At 41.8% G+C, this 19,544-nt stretch overlaps 1 protein-coding gene across 1 annotated transcript in view; it reads left to right on the top strand.

The window, feature by feature from the left end:
• The window catches only part of exoc6b (exocyst complex component 6B), a 106,354-nt gene that overhangs the window by 24,115 nt on the left and 62,695 nt on the right, over positions 1 to 19,544 (top strand). Inside the window, exons 8-14 of the mRNA XM_005946348.3 lie at positions 4,858 to 4,941; positions 5,818 to 5,864; positions 10,345 to 10,465; positions 10,561 to 10,632; positions 12,098 to 12,195; positions 12,911 to 13,016; positions 13,246 to 13,355. Coding sequence (XP_005946410.2) covers positions 4,858 to 4,941; positions 5,818 to 5,864; positions 10,345 to 10,465; positions 10,561 to 10,632; positions 12,098 to 12,195; positions 12,911 to 13,016; positions 13,246 to 13,355 — 638 coding nt within the window. The remainder of the gene's footprint in view (positions 1 to 4,857; positions 4,942 to 5,817; positions 5,865 to 10,344; positions 10,466 to 10,560; positions 10,633 to 12,097; positions 12,196 to 12,910; positions 13,017 to 13,245; positions 13,356 to 19,544) is intronic.

Genomic DNA, 19,544 nt, shown 5'->3' with positions numbered 1-19,544 from the left:
TTCTGACACACTACCAGGGAGAGCTGTATTTCTACCATTCACCACATTGTTTTGTTGGTATCTTTGTTTTCAAAGGGCACGGTTTAATCAAGGGAAAGACTAAAGAGTGTAGCTGAGCATGATGCCAAAATCCACTCGATTTTTCACATACAGCACTTTAGATCTTAATTTTTTTTTAACAAATACTTTTTTGTTGATGTTCTTTTTTCTTTATTTAAGTTTTGAAAAGGAGCGCGGACAGATAAAGCATGAAGGACAAGGTTGTTTGCAAACCTTAGAAATACAAAAGGGCAACAGACGGAGAGCGAGAAAGGAAACTGTCCTTTATGGCTGACACTAGAGTCAAAATATGACGGCCATCGTATTATATTCATATTCATATTATATTATTCATATATTCATATTTGGCGACTGATCGCAGGTAATTGTGGCGACCATTTTAATTGCTACTTTTAAGGCAGTGGCACATCCAATCAGAAACTAACAGCAGACTGACTCTTGTCGCCATTTCATTGCCGTCATGATGCACTGAAATCGGATTGAAGGTGGCAGTTGTTGCAGCCGTTTCAAAGATGATGAGATCACAACTGATGTGGCTGCAGCATTAGAATATAATAAAATAAAACCACACACACACACACACACACACAGTCTGATTGTTAAATGTTTGAGAATGTCTTGTACTTCCACAGGCACACGCTTGTAGCACTTTCATTTATTTTTGTAGCAAACCTGGACGTAGAATCCCATTTGCAATCAAGACCAACCCCCCCCCCCCCCGTCCACTCTTCTCCCCCCCGTCCACTCTTCTCCCCGCTTTCCCTTTTCCACCTTTAAGGCCCACAATTTTCCACCCGCTGTGGAGCAGCGGCGAGCCCGAACAATACTCCTTTGTTACACTCGCACACGTACCGCACGTTGACAAATGTGGGCAGAGCTGCGATGGATGTAAACACGGGCCTAAAGCCCAGCGTGTCGGGCAGAGACGAGGGGAAGGAGAGGCGAGGTGAGCGGCGGTAGCAGCCAGTCCATCAAACCGGTCAGACTGGGAACTCTGAGCTACAGCACGACAGCTGGAACAAAGCAGCTGCTCTAACAGATCCTTGAGTCTTTAAAAAAACGTTTTTTTAGAGAGCATTAACATATACAGGCAATTCGTCTAGTAGGTCTTTTATTTTGAAAGTTCCCTTGCTTCTAACCAACTACTTCTGCTCCTTCTCAGCTTGTTTTTCTTAAATAAAGTAAAAATAGTCGAGCATCCCTTTTGCAACTAGGAAAAACATGTAGCTGCTTGGAGATTGAAGCATTTTTTTCTGGACTTTTTAGCCTTTATTTTGACAGGACAGTTCTGAGTTGACAGGAAAGCTGTTGCACGCATCAAAACATCCAGGCCTCTGCAATAGCCTCACAGCATTTGGGTCACATGCTCAGCCCTACTACCTACGCTGGTGCCACCAGATAGTTGTGGAGGTTGAGCATGCAACGTCTTCAACCTCTGAGCACCGATTGGCAATCACACAGGTCACACGGTGGAAGTTAGCCTCTCTCCAACAATTGCGGTCCGACTCGGTCACTCTCACAGATTGCTGAAGCTTCATTACCTTCTTTCTTACCCCTCCGGTTTGGAAAAACCTGCCAGAGATGTAAAGTTGCAAAATTGTTCTTCTTTACCTTTCTTAAAGGGAGACAGGGGCGTAGAGGGCAATGTGTGATAAGAGCTATACATTTGCTAAATGAATTTTTTTTTGTATTGAATACGATATAAAACTAGTGACTGAGACTAGAAATCAAACAGTGTTTTCAAAGACTTAAAAAGAAATGAAAAGTATTTCATGTAAACACTCTTATTGTTGGATGCTTATAATAAACATGGGCTGAAGTTTCAAATAAAGGGCTCAGGTGATGGGATGTTGGGCTATAGTGGAGGAAAATGTCTATAAAGAGATCAAAAAGGTGAAAAAAGACTGACTTCTTGACCTTTAGCAAGCAGATGTGTTTACTTCAGTAAAGGTGGAACACTTATGCTCAGCCACGCTCACTCCAGTGGGAGACTGTAGTCGTTTATTTAAGAGGGGAACCGGCTTGTTATACTGTTTTGTTGTAATTACACTGCTGATTGGCGGATGTGCATATAAAACAAAGATTCACATAATGAAGTTGGTGTGTGAACAGGTACATTCTCAGTATGGTCATCTCAGACAGTATGGAGCACAGAAGTAGACAAGCCCCACCCACCAGTTCCTCACACCCTCTGTTTGTGTGGGGCAGCCAATCAGAAGAAAGCTGGTGCCATGAACATAAATAGTCTGTGAGCAGTTACTAGAAACATTTCTGTCTTTCTTTGTTAGCAGGTTTTTGTCAGGTTCATGTTGTTGTAATTTATTCACGTCTGATCCTCGTGCCGTCTGATCCGTTCTTTCTTTGATTCTCTGCTGGCTCCGCCTGCTGGTGTTCTTCTCTCTTTCAGCTCCTCTCTGTTTCGTTTATCTCTCCTCACCTTCTCTGGTGATGTTATATTGTCGCACAAACACTCGTGCTGATCTCAGCCCGTGTTTCTCACCCCGTGCTCACGCTCTCTCAGGGACAGCGAGCGCTGTATAATGCAGAGTTCACAGCGGTTTGATGCCTCTCATTTGTTGAATACACATTGTTCCACTGAGGGTCAAACTGGGAATTAAAAAACACAGTTTTGTCACCTCCAAACAAGCTCAACCTATTTCTGACACACTACCAGGGAGAGCTGTATTTCTACCATTCACCACATTGTTTTGTTGGTATCTTTGTTTTCAAAGGGCACGGTTTAATCAAGGGAAAGACTAAAGAGTGTAGCTGAGCATGATGCCAAAATCCACTCGATTTTTCACATACAGCACTTTAGATCTTAATTTTTTTTTAACAAATACTTTTTTGTTGATGTTCTTTTTTCTTTATTTAAGTTTTGAAAAGGAGCGCGGACAGATAAAGCATGAAGGACAAGGTTGTTTGCAAACCTTAGAAATACAAAAGGGCAACAGACGGAGAGCGAGAAAGGAAACTGTCCTTTATGGCTCAGAGACACTAGAGTCAAAATATGACGGCCATCGTATTATATTCATATTCATATTATATTATTCATATATTCATATTTGGCGACTGATCGCAGGTAATTGTGGCGACCATTTTAATTGCTACTTTTAAGGCAGTGGCACATCCAATCAGAAACTAACAGCAGACTGACTCTTGTCGCCATTTCATTGCCGTCATGATGCACTGAAATCGGATTGAAGGTGGCAGTTGTTGCAGCCGTTTCAAAGATGATGAGATCACAACTGATGTGGCTGCAGCATTAGAGTATAACGTTGGAAGCTAATCATGGTATTGATTATTAAATTCATCCATCCATCCATCCATCCATTCGCTTCCGCTTATCCTTTTCAGGGTCGCGGGGGGCGCTGGAGCCTATCCCAGCTGTCATAGGGCGAGAAGGCGGGGTACACCCTGGACAGGTCGCCAGTCTGTCGCAGGGCTAACACACAGGGACAGACAACCATTCACACTCACATTCACACCTAGTGGCAATTTGGATTATCCAATTAACCTATCCCCACAAGCTGCATGTCTTTGGACGGTGGGAGGAAGCCGGAGTACCCGGAGAGAACCCACGCAAACACGGGGAGAACATGCAAACTCCACACAGAAAGACCCCGGCCTGATGGTGGAATTGAACTCAGGACCTTCTTGCTGTGCGGCAACAGTGCTAACCACCGTGCCACCGTGCTGCCCTTATTAAATTCCAATCTCTTTAAATAACTGAGGCAATGGACTGCAGGGAACATGAACATAAATGTAATTTCTGAATGTACAAATTTCATATTTCTCAAAAGAAACTACCGTGAGGAGGGACGCCTTCAACATCGTTTGTCTGATCCCAGATGGAGGGCTAGCATGAACACAGCACACACTCGGTCTGTGTTTTCTGGGACCAGGTGATTGGCAGTGGGGTTAGGCCTCGAGGACTGGAGTTGTTCCAGGGTATCCAATAGATGCTCTGTGGCATTTGGGTCGGTGCTGACCGAGCTGTTTTACGATGGAGCATATTATACTGCCTGGTGATGCTGTTGCTTTTTGTCATGAGCATATGCATATCAAAGTGACTTCTACTTGAATGCTGGCACCCTATGTTCCCAACAGAGCAGTTGTGTTGTCATAATTAAAGACAAAGTGTATTCATTTATTTTTGAAGCTGCCAAATGTCAAAGTTGGTAAAACAGTGGTGTTTTTGTGTTTGTGGTGTATTTTTATTCCTGTATCTGACCTCCTACAACAGCAACGTCAGCTGGGTAGATATACGTGCGCTGGTCTGGTCAGTAGCTCAGGGAGCTTGTCATGTTATCTGCCCACTCCTGGGCCTTTATCTCTGAGCTCACCGGTTACTGTGGGATCTGGATACGTGTGTGTGTGTGAGAGAAAGAGAGAGAGAGAGAGACTTGTGGTCTATCTTAGCACAACAGAGATAAGGGCGAGAGAGCTTCAGTGTAATGGGAGGAACAGATACGAGATGGTCAAGTTTAGACAGCCCATTCTGCGTCTCTTGCGTGGGTACGTTTTAGTTTGATGTCTGAGCGGTGACGCTAGCCAGCCATCAAAGGCAGCTTCCCTATCTCCCTCTTACTCACGTATGCACTAACATGACCTTCTCCATCCTCATGTGGGTCTACCCTTTTGATTTTGTACCTCATTACATGAGTTCTTCCCCTGTTGTCTACCAACCTCGATTAACCTGAAACACTGGGTTGTATGCTTGTGTTGTTGGCGCTTCACAGGCTGTACTTGCAGTCCATCCCTGCAGCCGTTCTTACCTCCAGTTTGTGTTTTTAGGGTTTGCGTGATGTGTTTGAGAACTACTACAGAAAGCAAAGGAGGAAACAGGCCCGTCTCGTACTGCAGCCCCACTCTAACATGGTATGACTCCGCACCCTCACTTTGTGTGTTATTCGATGCACTGTTATGTCCACACACTCCTAACTACACTGACTCCACCCTAGCCCTGCACACACACACACACTCTCAAGCTGTTTTAACAGCCAAGGCCTCAGTCACACAGGCCTAGACTGGCTAGTGACCCCCTGGCAACCACCGATGTATACCTCGACATGTTGGCCTGTGGTGGCTGGCTTTCTACTGGTCAAATACTACTCTACTGGTTAAACTGGTCAAAAAAAAGGTATATGGTGCTGCAAAGGAAACCTTCTCATGATTGTTTTGGACACCTTAAAATTGGGCTTAAGGTAGAAAGATCACAGAAACACGATAAACTGAGGACTGATGAGTTTGTTTAGTGTTGAGAACAAAAGGCAAATACTCGCCCAACGAAATGAAACTGCAGAAAGTGCAACACAAACCAGAAACTGAGAACATTCACCTTCAAAGTAAAGCTTTTGCCTTACTGCTACAACCGGAGCGTTTCAAGATTTGCAGCTTTTATTTTGAAGGCGAACATTAAATACACTGAAATTAAATGTAATTACCCTCCTGTTGCAGGACTCTATTATAAAGCCTGCACCCTTTATCCTGTAAACAAGCAGATAAACAGTGGTTGGACAAAATTGTTATGATGGAAAATACGACAACCTCACATAGAATTACAGTCAATGTCTCTGCCACTTGAAAATGATGAACAGATGTGGCTAATGCATAAAACAAAGAATTTAGATGCATATATTTGAGTAATCTGGTATAAGTTTGCTTCCTGTTATTCTGATATTTGTATATTTTCACATTATTAGTAACTCCCTGTTTCTCCCTCTGTTTGGCCTTTGTGTTGTTATTTATTTCTAGCATGAAACTCTGGAGGGATACCGGCGGTACTTCAATCAGATAGTTGGGTAAGTTCGTCCACCCGCTTTTATTTATTTCCTACTCCTTGAAGTTTTTCTAATTTCCTTCTTTAATTTCACCCTAATTGAAAGTGAACTTTTGCCAAAAGGTCAGAATGAAAACGTCTGTTTAGAAATAGTTGTAAATATTTTCAAAATGGCTCATAACAGATTTCCACCGACCGACCATCCGCCCGCTCATTGTGAGATTTCTGTGTACCTTGGCAGAGGCGGAGGAACGTTTGAGTGAAAGCAAACATTCAGCATTTAACAGCACCTCATTTCATTTCTTCTGAGTGACTTGTGACCATTTGACATCTTTTCATCTCCCCTCCTCTCCTGCTGTTATTCCTGCCCCCCTTTTTTCCCCACTCACACCCCATCCTCCTCCTTTTCTTTACTGTCCTCTCATCCGTCACTCCGTCCCACTTCTATGTTGCGTCTACACACACGTCCGCTCGTTCTCCCTCACATGCACGCAGCAGTGAGGATTGATAGTGTGTGTGTGATGGCGGTTGGCGTGTTGCTGTTATTCCTTCTGTCTGTCTTGCTGGAGCAGACGCTTCTATAAACACTGGACATCAGCTCAGGCTCATGCACTCACCCTCAGGTCTGTTATTCCCATCTGAAGTGCTGGAAAGTGCCATCCTTTGTCTGTTATCCACTAGTGCTTCTTCATCCATGGCTCCCACCCGAATATTCTTTCATCTGCGCTCTCTGTTGACATTAAACCCTTCAAAATAACTCCAACTAAGGCTTCCTTTATTATCTGCATTTATTTTTTTATGTAATAGTTGTGCATGCCCACAAAACCAGAGTTATTATATATGTTTAATTAGTAACTGTGCGTGTTTATATGAGGAAACTTATGGGGGCTGAAACTGCCAAAATAACAACAACAAAAAAAGATTAAATGGATGCATTAAATGACATCAAAATTTATTTTTAAAAATCTTCATCACACCATGTTTGTCTTCCAACTTACTAACTGAAGATTTCTCACAATATGAATGGCTGCCTCCAGGAGACACTCATCAGAGAGCAGAGGCGCTCGGCTCATCCATTTGAAAATGATACCGCTCACTGATGAGCCAATGAATAAGCAAACAGAGAAATGTATATTAATGTAATGAACTCAGTTATAAGTTAAAAAATGGGGCAACTAATAAAAACGTATGTACACTGTTCAAAAAAATGAATGCAACACCCGATCATCAGAGTGCAACAATAATAAAATTCAGCGATATCAGTGTGTCCTGTTAAGACGTTTGAAGTATGGTGAGGCAATTTTTGCTTCTTTGGAGCAAATCAAAGTGACACCGTTGCTCTGGAGAAGTAACAACAGGACAATCCTCTAAAAAATGGATTGCAGGTGGTGGACAGTCACTGTCCTTATCATCTTATCTTGGGTTTGGTATTAGTGTCCTTCTCCCTGCTGCTACCATGAGTTGCTACCAGGAGGGCATACAGGTTGCACATGCTTACATGCCAACAGGTTTGCTGTCTCTGCCAGCACAGTCTCAGGTGTGGAGGAGATACCAGTAGATGGGCAGTTACATGAGTAGAGCTTAAAAGGGCTTATACCAGCAGCTGCAGCATCATCTTCTCCTTCATGGAAGGAGGAACAGCTTTACAACTGTACAGCAGAATAACCTCCAGTGCTACTCACGTTCATGTGTCACCAAACTTTCATAATTGGACTCCATGATGGTCCTCAAGTCATTGAGTGGGATCTGTGCAGGTCACTGATGAACTTCAGACTTGGCAGGTTCTCTTCACAGATCCAAACAGGTTCACACTGAGCATGTGTGTTAGATGTGGAGACACCATAGCAAATGTTAAGCGACCTGCAACCTTATTCAGTATGAACAGTTTGGCCCTGGGTTAATGTTAGTCTGCAGAGATAGATGCTTGGAGAAAGTTGTCCATAGGACGGGATAAAAAAAAATCTAATATGTAAATTGGATTGACCTAATAATTGTGTGTCTAAATCAGGTTAAATCACTTTCATGGATGTGGTACATTTAAAATCAGAATTTGTACCAAAGTGTTTTCTGGTTGATGCTTTTAAAGCATAAATCCAACATATATGTAAATCAAATGAAAAGCAAAGCTTCTCAAATGTGAAGCTGTTCTGTATCAACACATCAACACATCACATTTAAGTTACAGTTATTCTTTCTCAATGAGTTGGATTTGTAGGGAAATTTGTGCTTTGTTCCACTGTGGTACAAACAGGTAGAAGATGCTGCTTGGTCTTCCATAAAAAAGTGCACAAATCTTTTAGTTTCTTACATGAAGAAAAAGCTGGAAAAAGTAAAAATCTGTTGAAGAGTGAATCTCATCATATTTATTCCCTTCAGGAATAGCAAAGAGAAAAGTAACCATGCATAGCCGGGCCACTGATCCGACCGCAGTGCGGCTCATTGTGGCCTGGCAGTGCTCGGTGGGCACTGGTTTGAGTTAGACGTGTTGTCAGTGGATGTAAACCAAAGTCACTTTGCAGGCGATTTGATCCGTTTCACACAGGCATCATTTCAAGACAGCAGCACAACGTGTGACTGACGGGTTTGTTGCTGTGCTCAGATATCAGCATCCTCGCACGCCTGGCTGGGCAAATGCGCCGTTTGCCTGGCTGTCATTTGCACTTGCAAATGATTTTAAATCAGAGAAACATGGCAGCTCTTCTGGAAAAGTTGTCAGAATTGACTCAAACCATCCCAAAGTAATCTCAGGGTGAAAATAAGCCACACAAGTGTTTGTCTTTTATTTGAGATTGGGGATATCTCTGAACAGTCCCTTCCTGTGCAGTCCAGAAACATGTTTTCATTTGCGTTCCTATTGCCTAATTATTTTTAATTCACTTTGCAGCTGATTTTAAGGATTGTTTTCCACAAAAACATCTTGTAGAAAAAAAATGGATCATGAAGAGAAAGATGAACCAAAGAAAACCATTTGTCATAGAAAAGATCAGCAGCTTTATTTTTATGAAAACCAGATTTCACATTTCTCTGTTTGACATGATGGAAAATACAGTTATTGTCAAGAGCAGCAGATGGATTAATAAAGTGAAACCTAATCTAGATCCTGGTCTTTTAACTGCTTCGCTTATGTGAAAGTATTTCTAACCTTGGTCCGGAAAACATGACAGTACTGTTATATTTGCAAGAGGCAGTATTAGAATCAGTATCCCTTGATCCTCCAAGACTTTCTTACCACTGAGTCTGAGTACAGCTAACACACAGCTGGACTCGTTGCCATCTCCCACAAGTAGTTTTTTTTCTTGCTTTCTTCTTTATCTTTGTTGTCTTGGTCTTCTTTTTTTTTCATCTGCTTAGTCTCCAGCTGCTTAACTCGTCCTTGTCTTATTTCCTTTTTTTTTTTTCTTCATCTTTTTCCGTCGTCGTTGTCTTCGCCGTCTACAGGATAACCTGGAACACCGTGTGCTGCCGTATTCCATCCGAAGAGAATCGCTGTATACCTTATCAAAAGAAACTAGTACTAGAATTTCATTATGAGTTTTATGAGACGCAGCATCTTGACCAGGCTGAACATGTTTAATGTTTAGTCTTCTTTATAAAGACGTTGTTCTCAATAGTAACAAGTCAACTTCTTTTAACTGTCATATTTGATTTGCCGCAACAAAATCTGTAAGAAATGGCACGTAAACATTAGTGGCATCTCCTGTTAGCTGCTTCAGTGTTTTGCCAGTTGCACGTTTCCACTGATTTTCAGGTCTAGTTGAACAGAAGGAAAGTAGCTCCTGCACAAAACAACGGAAGGTTTTGTATCACTGGCTTTGATTTGTGACATTGCTGCTAAGATTTTAGGTCTTTTTTTTGTTTTTTGTGGTGCGTAAGGGACTAAACAGAAAGCACAATTCAGTTCTGTAACATTCAAGAGGAGGCAGACTTCTCTACAGCACATATATCAGAAACTGGGCAGCCAACTCCAGAGCAGTCTAAAGGATAAATGTCACTGCAGCTCAGTATTCTGCCAAATATGTGAATCTGATTTACGGGTGGACTGTCCCTTTAAATCTGTTTGTATATCCCTTCCAAAGTGCACCTAAGACAAATCCAATTTGAATCCAGGAAATACTCCTACTCAAATATTTTTCAAGTTATATCTCATTTATTTAATTTGTACAAAATCTGAAGTGTAACAAGGACAATTTGCTGTTGCGCTGGAGGTTTCAGGCCAAGCTATTTCTTGGATAGTAATGGTAGAAACACTCTGGCACCTAACCTCCTGGTTTTTGTGCATATTGAACTGTAATATAACATGCAAATTAGTGCGCTTCAGTGAGCTAGGTGGATTTGGACATAGCCCGGCACTCAGTATTTATGCAAAGCTAAGCTAACCATGTCCTGGCTCCAGCAGGAGTGGTATTGTTCTCCTCCTCTTACTTTTGGCAGGAGCGTGATTAGGTATATTTACCAAACTGCCTAAGTAATTCCATCTGTCTCTCTGTTCTCCTCGCTTGCAGCTTCTTTGTTGTGGAGGATCACGTCCTGCACACCACACAGGGTTTGGTCAACAGAGCATACGTAGAGGAGCTCTGGGAGTTGGCGCTGTCCAAAATAGTCGCTGCCCTGAGGACGCACTCTGTGAGGCGAATCACACACACTCATTAAATACGAAATGCATGTTTCCACAAAAGTCTGAAATGACACAGACACACCCCTCCCTCCTGTTTCCTTAGTCATACTGTGACGACCCTGACCTGGTGCTGGATCTGAAGAACCTCATTGTCCTGTTTGCTGATACTCTGCAGGTATGTGTGTGATTAATTCCTAATATTTCACTTCGAAAGGAAGGAAATCCTCTCGTTCCCCTTCGCATCACGCTATATGAAATGCTGTTGTGTTTTTGTACTTCTTGTTCAGTTATCTTGGCACATGTCTCCTAAGATATTTGACCCCAGAGGCCCGTGATTCTTGTTCAAAGCATGTTTTGTAGTTTTTACAAAACTGACTGCTGCCAGCCTCTTTAAAAAAAAAGAGACTTTCTGTCTTAATTCGTCCGTTTTTAGAAATGGACCTTAATCATGTGCTGTCAGTTTGCGCGCCATCCATTTATTTTCTGGCTGTATTTATGAACTAGCCTGGATGGATTGAGTGTGATGTATGAGAGGATGAAGGGGAGATAGAAGGGATGTGGGTGAAAACCGGATGGGAGAAACATTCAGAGAAGAGTGAGGCACATTAAAGGCGGGGAATGATGAATGTGTGGTTCGATGTCCAAAAGTCATTCATGTACAGAGATGAAGTGCTGCTGAATGGCTAAATTTCTACTCATTGTTTATGTTTGAGGGCGTTTCTGTTTTATTTTATTATTATTTTTTGGAATTCTTCTGTATTTCTTCCAGCAGAGAGGAAACTATACCTTGGGTTTTCTTTATACCACACTCTCAGTCTTATGTTGAAGGCATGTTGTTTTCCAACCTCATTTTAATTGGTCCTTCCATCAGTCTTTATTTTGACATTTCAGACATTTGATGCAAAATATTGTTTTGAAAAATCAAATAATTATGTGTTTAATCTCATCCACCTGTATCAACTTAAAGTCCTCCTAGAGCGAAGTCTTGTCAGACAGCAGCCCTGTTAGCCAGCTATGTGCTGTCTTAATCTTCCCAGGAACATGTCCCAGTAAAAACACCCCAAGGTCAGATCGCTCAATGCTCAGAGAAACTGCAAAAAACCCAAGAGCTGCAGCTTAGACTTTACGATCCTCAGTTAGCTCATAACAGTGCAGTTACAAAAAGACTAAACAAGTATGGCCTGCTTAGAAGGTTTGCCAGAACAAAGCCACTTCCCTCTGAAAAGAACGTGACAGCACAGCTTAAGTTTGCAAAGTTGCATCTTAGCAAACCACATGTGCCACATCTGGAGAAACCCAAACACAGCATATCAGCATAAACACCTCATACCAGCTGTCAAGCACAGTGGTGGAGGCATGAATATTTGGGCTTGTCTGTCTGCTCCAATCTCCGTGGAAATATCCTTGGACAAGATACTAACCCCAAAATTGCTCTCCGATGCATCCATCGGGGTATGAATGTGTGTGAATGTTAGATAGAAGCACTTATGTTAAAACAACATAGTGTGTAAATGGGTGTGAGTGGGTGAACGAGGCAAGTTGTGTTAACCATTTGAGTGCTCAGAGCAGAAAAGTGCCATATAAGAACCAGACCATTTACCATGGTTTCACATGCAGCTGCTCTTCTTTCCCTTCTGCAGGGTTATGGTTTCCCTGTGTCTCAGCTGTTTGACATGCTGCTGGAGATGAGGGAGCAGTACGGAGAAATCTTACTCAAGAGATGGAATGTCACCTTCAGGTAGCGAACGTTTTGTTTCCACGCTCTCCTGATAGCTGTTTTTCAGTAGCTGGGTTCTAAATACTCCAGTGTGTGCCGCACTGACCTTCACCTCTCTAACGATACGGTCATGAAGCTCGTACACACACACATATTTGTGCAGCAGCGCATGTCTGTGGGAAACGTCCTGGTTTTGAAGTTTTACAACCAGCCAGAGGGAGGAAGTGTTTTAAAACAACGTCCGGAACATTCTCTGCCCTTCAATGGGTACTACCCCCTACAAAACTCTGAGTGTGAGAGTGCGTGTTTGTATTCGGGCTAAACGTGCCATTGTTTCAGCACCGCTTTTGTCCAATGACACCAGTGGGACTTGCAGCAGTGAGAACGGACAAACAAACACACACTCCCTCTCTCCTTCCTCCATCTTTCTCTTTCACACACACACACATCGTGGAAGCCACAGGAATTTTGTGTTGTATTGTTGGGGAGAGGGAGAGAGCGCGCTCCGGTTCACGGCCTCTCCATGGAACGCTGGAACGTCCGAACTCTGGAGTGCCAAAAAGACGCGGGGGTGGTGAAAGAGGGCAGGGTGGTAAGAAAACCTCAAGAATTAAAACGACCCCCAATGGGATGATTGTTTATATGCATCCTCTGTGGGTGTGGGTGTGTGTTGACCTCTTTGGAGAAGATGGGAAGTTATTTACCTTTGATTTATTTGTTTCTTTGCCCTCTGCAGGCAGGTGATAGACCAGGACAACTACAGTCCAATCCCAGTCTCAACGGAGGAGGAGTACAGACAATACACTTCCCAGTGTCCCTTTCAAGACCCCGAACTGGAAAAGGTAGAGAACATAGATGATATAAAAGTGTGCAAAAAGAGAAAATATACCCTGAAAAGTACTGCATGTTGCTTCTTGCAGTCATGTCAGTTTAATTTCTTCCATGCAAAAGCTTCTTCCCTTTAGGAACTCTCAAGAAAAAACTACCTCTATGCTTGAACTTGCTCAAGTTAGCTTTTGTGTTTGAGTAAAATCTCACTTAATCTCTTATTTTTCGCCCCATTTCCTCCAGCTTCCCTTCCCAAAGAAGCTTCCCTTCTCAGAGTTTGTGCCAAAAGTCTACTGCCAGCTAAAAGAGTTCATCTACGCTTGTCTGAAATACTCTGAGGACCTTCATCTCAGGTACATGCGCTGCATGCTTACACTCCTCTGCCACTGACAGTCCTGGTGTCAGAGTTTATTGCTTTTGATTTTACAGATGCTTCTATAAGCAGCATGGCAACACTGATTGAGGACAGCCAGCTGAAGGTGAATAGATTTGTTCTGTTCACCTTGAATCTGATTTTTCTGTGGGCAGCAAGCAAACAGTGAAACGCATTCAGTGACAGTCGTGGTTTACAAGATTCAGAAAGGATTGTAGCTCCAGATATGAGTCACTTCAAGAAATCTGTGTTGGTACACATTTAAATGTACATTACTGTGCAAAAGTCTTGCGCACGTCTCAATTGTATATATTTGAGAAGAGCTTGAAAGTCAATATTTAGTACGGCCACCTTTTATTCTTCAATAAAGCCTGAACTCTCTTAGCTTTCTTGTGATGTCTTTAAGTATTTCTCCAGACTACTTGAAGGATATTCAAAGTTCTTCTTTGGATGCTGGCTGACTTTTGGTCTGTTCTTTGTCAAGATGATCCCACATTGCTTCAATAATGTTGACCCAAGTTTGAATTCATCCCTCTGTAAGACCTGTTGCCACTAATGTTCTTGTGTAATTTGGCATAGTGCAGCCGTTTCCCCCTGTTTGGCACAAAATAAAGAAATGAGGTGTTGTTCAAGACTTTTGCGCACAGTATTGTCTAATAGATCTGATGCTATAATGAAGCTTCCCAAAAGGAAAGGAAATACAAATGAAATAGATAAATATGCAGGTGTCTGTGTTAAACCTCAGGCTCACAGCATTTTCATATCCACTAGTTACGCTCTGATCATCTCCCACATCATTCCAAATAGTTATGCATTCCTGGTAGCACAAAAGAAGAATTTGTCTTATCAAATTATGTCTTTGTGATTCATTTAAATAGTTTACTCCCCACATTATTCACTCTGTAAGAGAAGCTCAAAAAATATATGGAAAAATAGACGGAAGCTGTTCAGTCGCTAAGGTCTGATTTGAGCTTGATTCAGACTTTAGACGAACAGAAACAGTAGAAACAAGAGAAACAAACAGAATGCAAGAATGTCGTCTCTCATCACCTCACAAAAATAATTTACCGTAAAAGATTTAGATGAGAGCTGATTGTATTAGCTGTCTTTAGTAATAACAAAATCTGCATTTGCAATGACTGCACACTGATGCGGACTCATCAGTCTCCACCATTTCGTTGGGTAACTATCTGTAGTCTGTGGTACTAAAATTGTTCAAAAGTCATTGAAATGGGCTTTTGTGTGAGCAATTATTCATATTTTTTTTTTATATTCAGGCAAATATTTTCACCAGGTCAGGATCAATTGTTGCAGCTCAAACGATTCAGATTGACCACAAACTTCAACGCCTGCACACCTTCTCCCATTCATTCTCACTGACACGCACACACACACACACACACACACACTCAGCAGACAGCAGACGCCGTTTGGTTGATTGGTTCTTTCCATTCTGACCAGGGGTTTTTGTCTCATTAGATCTGGCTCGAGTGGGATACAGCATACACACACACACACACACACACACACACACACACACACACACACACACACACACACACACACACAGCTTCTGTTCTGAAAAGGTTAAATGGTAAGCGTGTGTGTGGGTTATGGTTGATGGAAGAATTAAGTAAAACAATGCAGCTACTTTTCTACTGAGAAGATGAGCAATCAGGAAACAACTTCTGCTGTCCAGAGGGATTCAGCAGGCCTGGGCCTCAGCCAGACGCACACACACAAGCACACACAAACACACGCACACAACAAATTTCCCGCTTAATGTAAAAGCTAAAGATCCTCACTTTGAGCTTGAAAAAGCAGAACAAAGAACTGAACATTCACTTCCAGAATAGCACGGACTCTGGGTCCTTCAGTGTGAAACACATTATTAGAGTCATGTTCTGATTTGCGTTGTGCGTTCCAAATGAATAACATTTTTTACTTGTACCTGTAACTCTGAGTCATATAGCTTTAATATTTTTGTGCTCTTGTCCGCTTCTGTAGACGAAGCTCTACGAATGTTTAGTGGCTCCTTGTGCGTATGTGTGCATCAGTTGATTCTCCCTGGGGGCTGGGAATTGGGGAGGTGCCATTGATCCGTGACCAGGGGAAAAAGGAGACGACGGCAGGAGCAGGGATGATTGGGGATGGGGAAAAAGAAAAAAGAAAGTCCAAGGCATCTAATTAAAGTCATCGGTTTAGAAAAGCAGAACAGTTGTGTGTTTGTGTTAGAGACAGTTTAGTCACCATCTTTGCCACAGATCTGTGTGAAAATGAATCAAGCTGAAGAAGCCTGTGTCTCTGGCACTTTCTAGAGCATATGAACTCTCTGAAATGCTAAAAATTGAAAGCATGAGCAGAATTCACTGGAGCACAAATAGTAGAAGTAGTAGTCTTCTGTATTTGTTGAGGACTCATTCCTACAAATACAGTCTGCTTTGGTCAGATTTATTGGACAGTGGAAACGATTCTGTGTGCGCGTCTGGACTCTTGTGTCTGAACCTGTCAAAATGTTCCCGACAGATGTTTTTCAAGTAAAAGTTTCTTTCTGGTCTCTTGCTGACCAGACAGCACTAATCGCTCTTCTCAATCAGAGTAATGACTCCACTGTTTGACCTGGCTGGATTTTTTTTATGGCCATGCACACCCTGCTATCTGGTTACTGCAGTGGCATGCCTTCCTGCCTGTTTCAAACAGACATATACATGGATACACAGATCCGGAAGCAGACGGGATGATGGTGCAGGATTTTGGTCACTGATCCCAAGCACCCCCCACACTCCGACCTCTGACCGTAACCTCTGTTCACTTTTATAATTTAGTGGAAAGTGGGTACACTTGCATGCATATGCGCAAGTGTACTTTAGTGCCTCCATGTGTGCTTGTCTTCTCCTGTTGTTCTAGACTTGTGTGTTTCAGGCAAGCTGCCATAGTAGCTATAAGGATGACATTTTTAGCCTTGGGGTTGATAAAGCCACTACTTTGGTCCAAGTTCAAATAGCGAAACATTTACCCAATAGTTCTGCATTTCCGCACAATAGACTTTAAATAAAAACTGGATCTACCCACTGTGATGTTACTCACTATTATGGAAACTACCTCTTTTAAGCTACAATTTGAACATTTTGCCAATCACCATCATTTTTTTTCATGTTTTATAAAACCTGGAGGTGGAGGTGGCTATACTGACTGTTCTGACTAACAAATTGAGGTCACGACATACTTATTTGACTTGCATGGGAACCATTACCTACTAGTTCAAAAATCTATGCATTCCAGGAATTCAAACATGTTCATGTGCTGTGAAAAAGTATTTACCCCTGAATATAGATATATAGATATATAGATAGATAGATATATAGATATAGTTGAACAGTTGTGAACCTTCCCAGGAGTGAATGGGCTTCCAAAATTACTCCAAGAAAACATTGACGACTTATCCAGGACTTATCCAGGACGTTGTAAAAGAAAACAAAAAACAGTGCACATTAGTACATTGAAATAGTTAAGCAAAAATGGCATCCATGGAAGAGTTTCAAGGACAACCCCACTGTCAAACCAAAATAATACAAAGGTTCATCTCACATTTGCCAAAAACAAATCTTGATGATTCCCCAAGATGGAAAATATGTTGCCTACTGTTCAAAATTATGTTATGGACCAGTCAGCTCTCTATAAGCCCTGGCTGATATGGTCAAACTTATCGGTGTGTTAGGTGTGGAAATATATCGGTGGTTTCAAATTGATATCTACTAAAAATCTCTGTTTGAATCTCAGTGACCTTGACCTTAAGGTCAGTTCACTTGTCATTTGAAAATCTTGTGTATGCAATTACTCGAGAAGGAAGTCACTTAGGATACCATCTGGTAGGAGGGTGAGGAGTCCTAGTTGCTGTTGCCAGTATTTTGCAGAGTTTTCTAGCACTGTTGACTTTAGAACTAACTAGTAAATCGTAACTACTCAATCTGTGTTATCAAAGCATCTAGTAAAAGACAAACCTGCCTTTCCAATAACTCAAATACAGACTGACGTCGTACTGGTGCTGATTTTCAAGCTCTTGCATCACCTTCTCCCCAGTTCGTCATATCTTCCATCCCACATCTGCAGCATCTGTTCACTGCAGCATTCATTAAAAAAAATGATGGTCTTAGCTCTGTCACTATTCTTTTTTTGTTACTTTCTGTCTTCCCAGCTGGTGTCTGTGTTTAAGAGATCTTAAGTTGGAAAGCATTTTCTCTGGCATTATTCTGTGTATTTTTTCACGTATCAGTGGACTTGCATGCACAAGACAATTATATTCGTGTTCAAAGATAAGTATGATAAGCTCTAAGAACTAATTTATTTGGAGCAGCTGTACTTTTAGGTGTAGCTCTGCAAGTTATTAATAATCCCATTTATCAGTTTATCCAAAGTTCTTCTTGTTCACTATTCGATATGAGTTCATTATGCCTGTTCAGGTAATGTCAGGTGCAAAGAGGCTTTTTTTTTGTCTGGATGTCTGTCAAACTCAAAAAACACTTTGGATTGAACATGTCAGACCCTTGGATGATACGTGTATAGGAGGCTGTTGTTTGAACTTTTGCAGTACTACCTCAGAAATTCTATTATTTATATTCAGTTTGGAAATGATTGTATAGTCTATCGTGCCAAGGTAGCTAAAGCAGACAACTAAGACATAATTATAGGCCTGACGAAGACCTGAGTGTTGGACTGGCAGGAGCCTGAGTGATGAAGGCTGTGCAAGTTTGTGATGTTTTTGGAGGAGAAGAAGATGAGGTGATGTTGGCATGAAAATATGTGCGAAAGACATCAACCTGTAGCCTAGAGGTAGATCAGTGGGAGCTGTTAGCCAGAGGATGGTGGAGCTCATGATGAACCAGTTGGAGAACAGTCTGGAAGGTGAAAATGAGAACTGCTGCCACACAGATGCCCATGAGCCGGTCCAGTGGAAGAAGACTGTGGGTGTGAATCTGTCAAACTGTGAATATGAACGAGTGTGTTGCTGAGAAACGGCATGCATGCTCAGCCAGCCTATTTGAGGTAAAGACTGGAAAGAAAACAGAGGCGATTGTAGATGAAAATGTCAACACTTATTGGCCACATTTTCCCCACAAATACAATCAAGTGATTCAAAATTAAGCTGCAGATGTCAGTCTTGTTCACAGGCAGGTATTTGATTGCAAACACTTCAAGCCGCTGTGGACGTCAGAGTGGTAATATTTCCAGAGCAGTGCTGGCACGATAACAACAGGCATGAGCACATGCTTATGTTTGAGACTGGGAGAGCTGAGTAGTTCTTTGACATCGGTCAGTTGGAAGTTTACCATGACAAATGTGTGAATGCAAATAGTCTGGATTGCCTCAACCCATTTTTGATTTCCAGGGGGTGTTAACAACAGATGTAGACAATGTACACAATGTTTCTGGATGCAATTGGATAGACCTGCACCAAGTCCGTGAAATGCATCGTGGGAAGTAACACGGCATTAGAGAACAATTAGAGGTGTTATATGGAAAGCGTTCTGAATTGTAGAGGCCTGCAAGAAGAAATGAATCAAATTGATCTAAGTGACACTAGACAGATAGCATTTCAGCATGGAAAAGATCCATCTCGTTTGTTACATTAAAGAAATTATAAAGAAAGCAGTTGTAATATATCGTCAGACAGTGTTGGGTGTAACGCATTATTAAGTAACGCGTTACTGTAATTAAATTACTTTTCCACTGAAAAAGTAGAGTAACTGATTACTGTTCATTTTTAGGTATTTTAATTAGTTACTTACAATGTATTTGCGTTACATTGTAAAATAATTAAACTCGCTGAATATCATTATTTAATTTCAATAATTTGTCTTCTAAAGGTAAAAGTAAACTCTGCCGCTTTAACGTCGCTGTAGTGCAGGTGCGCGTCATTTCACGCCAGTTTGCTGCATAGTCGTATTCTAAAGCGGAAGATGTCGGACTCGGCTGAAGCGAGGGCCTGTTTTATGAAATAGACATATTCCCGTCTCTTCACTTTTCTGAAACAAGCAGACAAGAACATTACAGTAATATGTAAAAACTATCAGCTGCTGTTAATAGCAGGAGTAATCTACTGAAGCGCCTGACACGAGAGCATAGACGAACACTTCTGAGTGATCCTTGTTCATCATCCATGGATAACACC

This window comes from Haplochromis burtoni, unplaced genomic scaffold (assembly GCF_018398535.1).
Source record: "Haplochromis burtoni strain Fernald_Lab_line unplaced genomic scaffold, NCSU_Asbu1 Contig_463, whole genome shotgun sequence".
Lineage (NCBI taxonomy): Eukaryota > Metazoa > Chordata > Actinopteri > Cichliformes > Cichlidae > Haplochromis > Haplochromis burtoni.
This window is presented reverse-complemented; position numbering and strand designations above follow the sequence as displayed.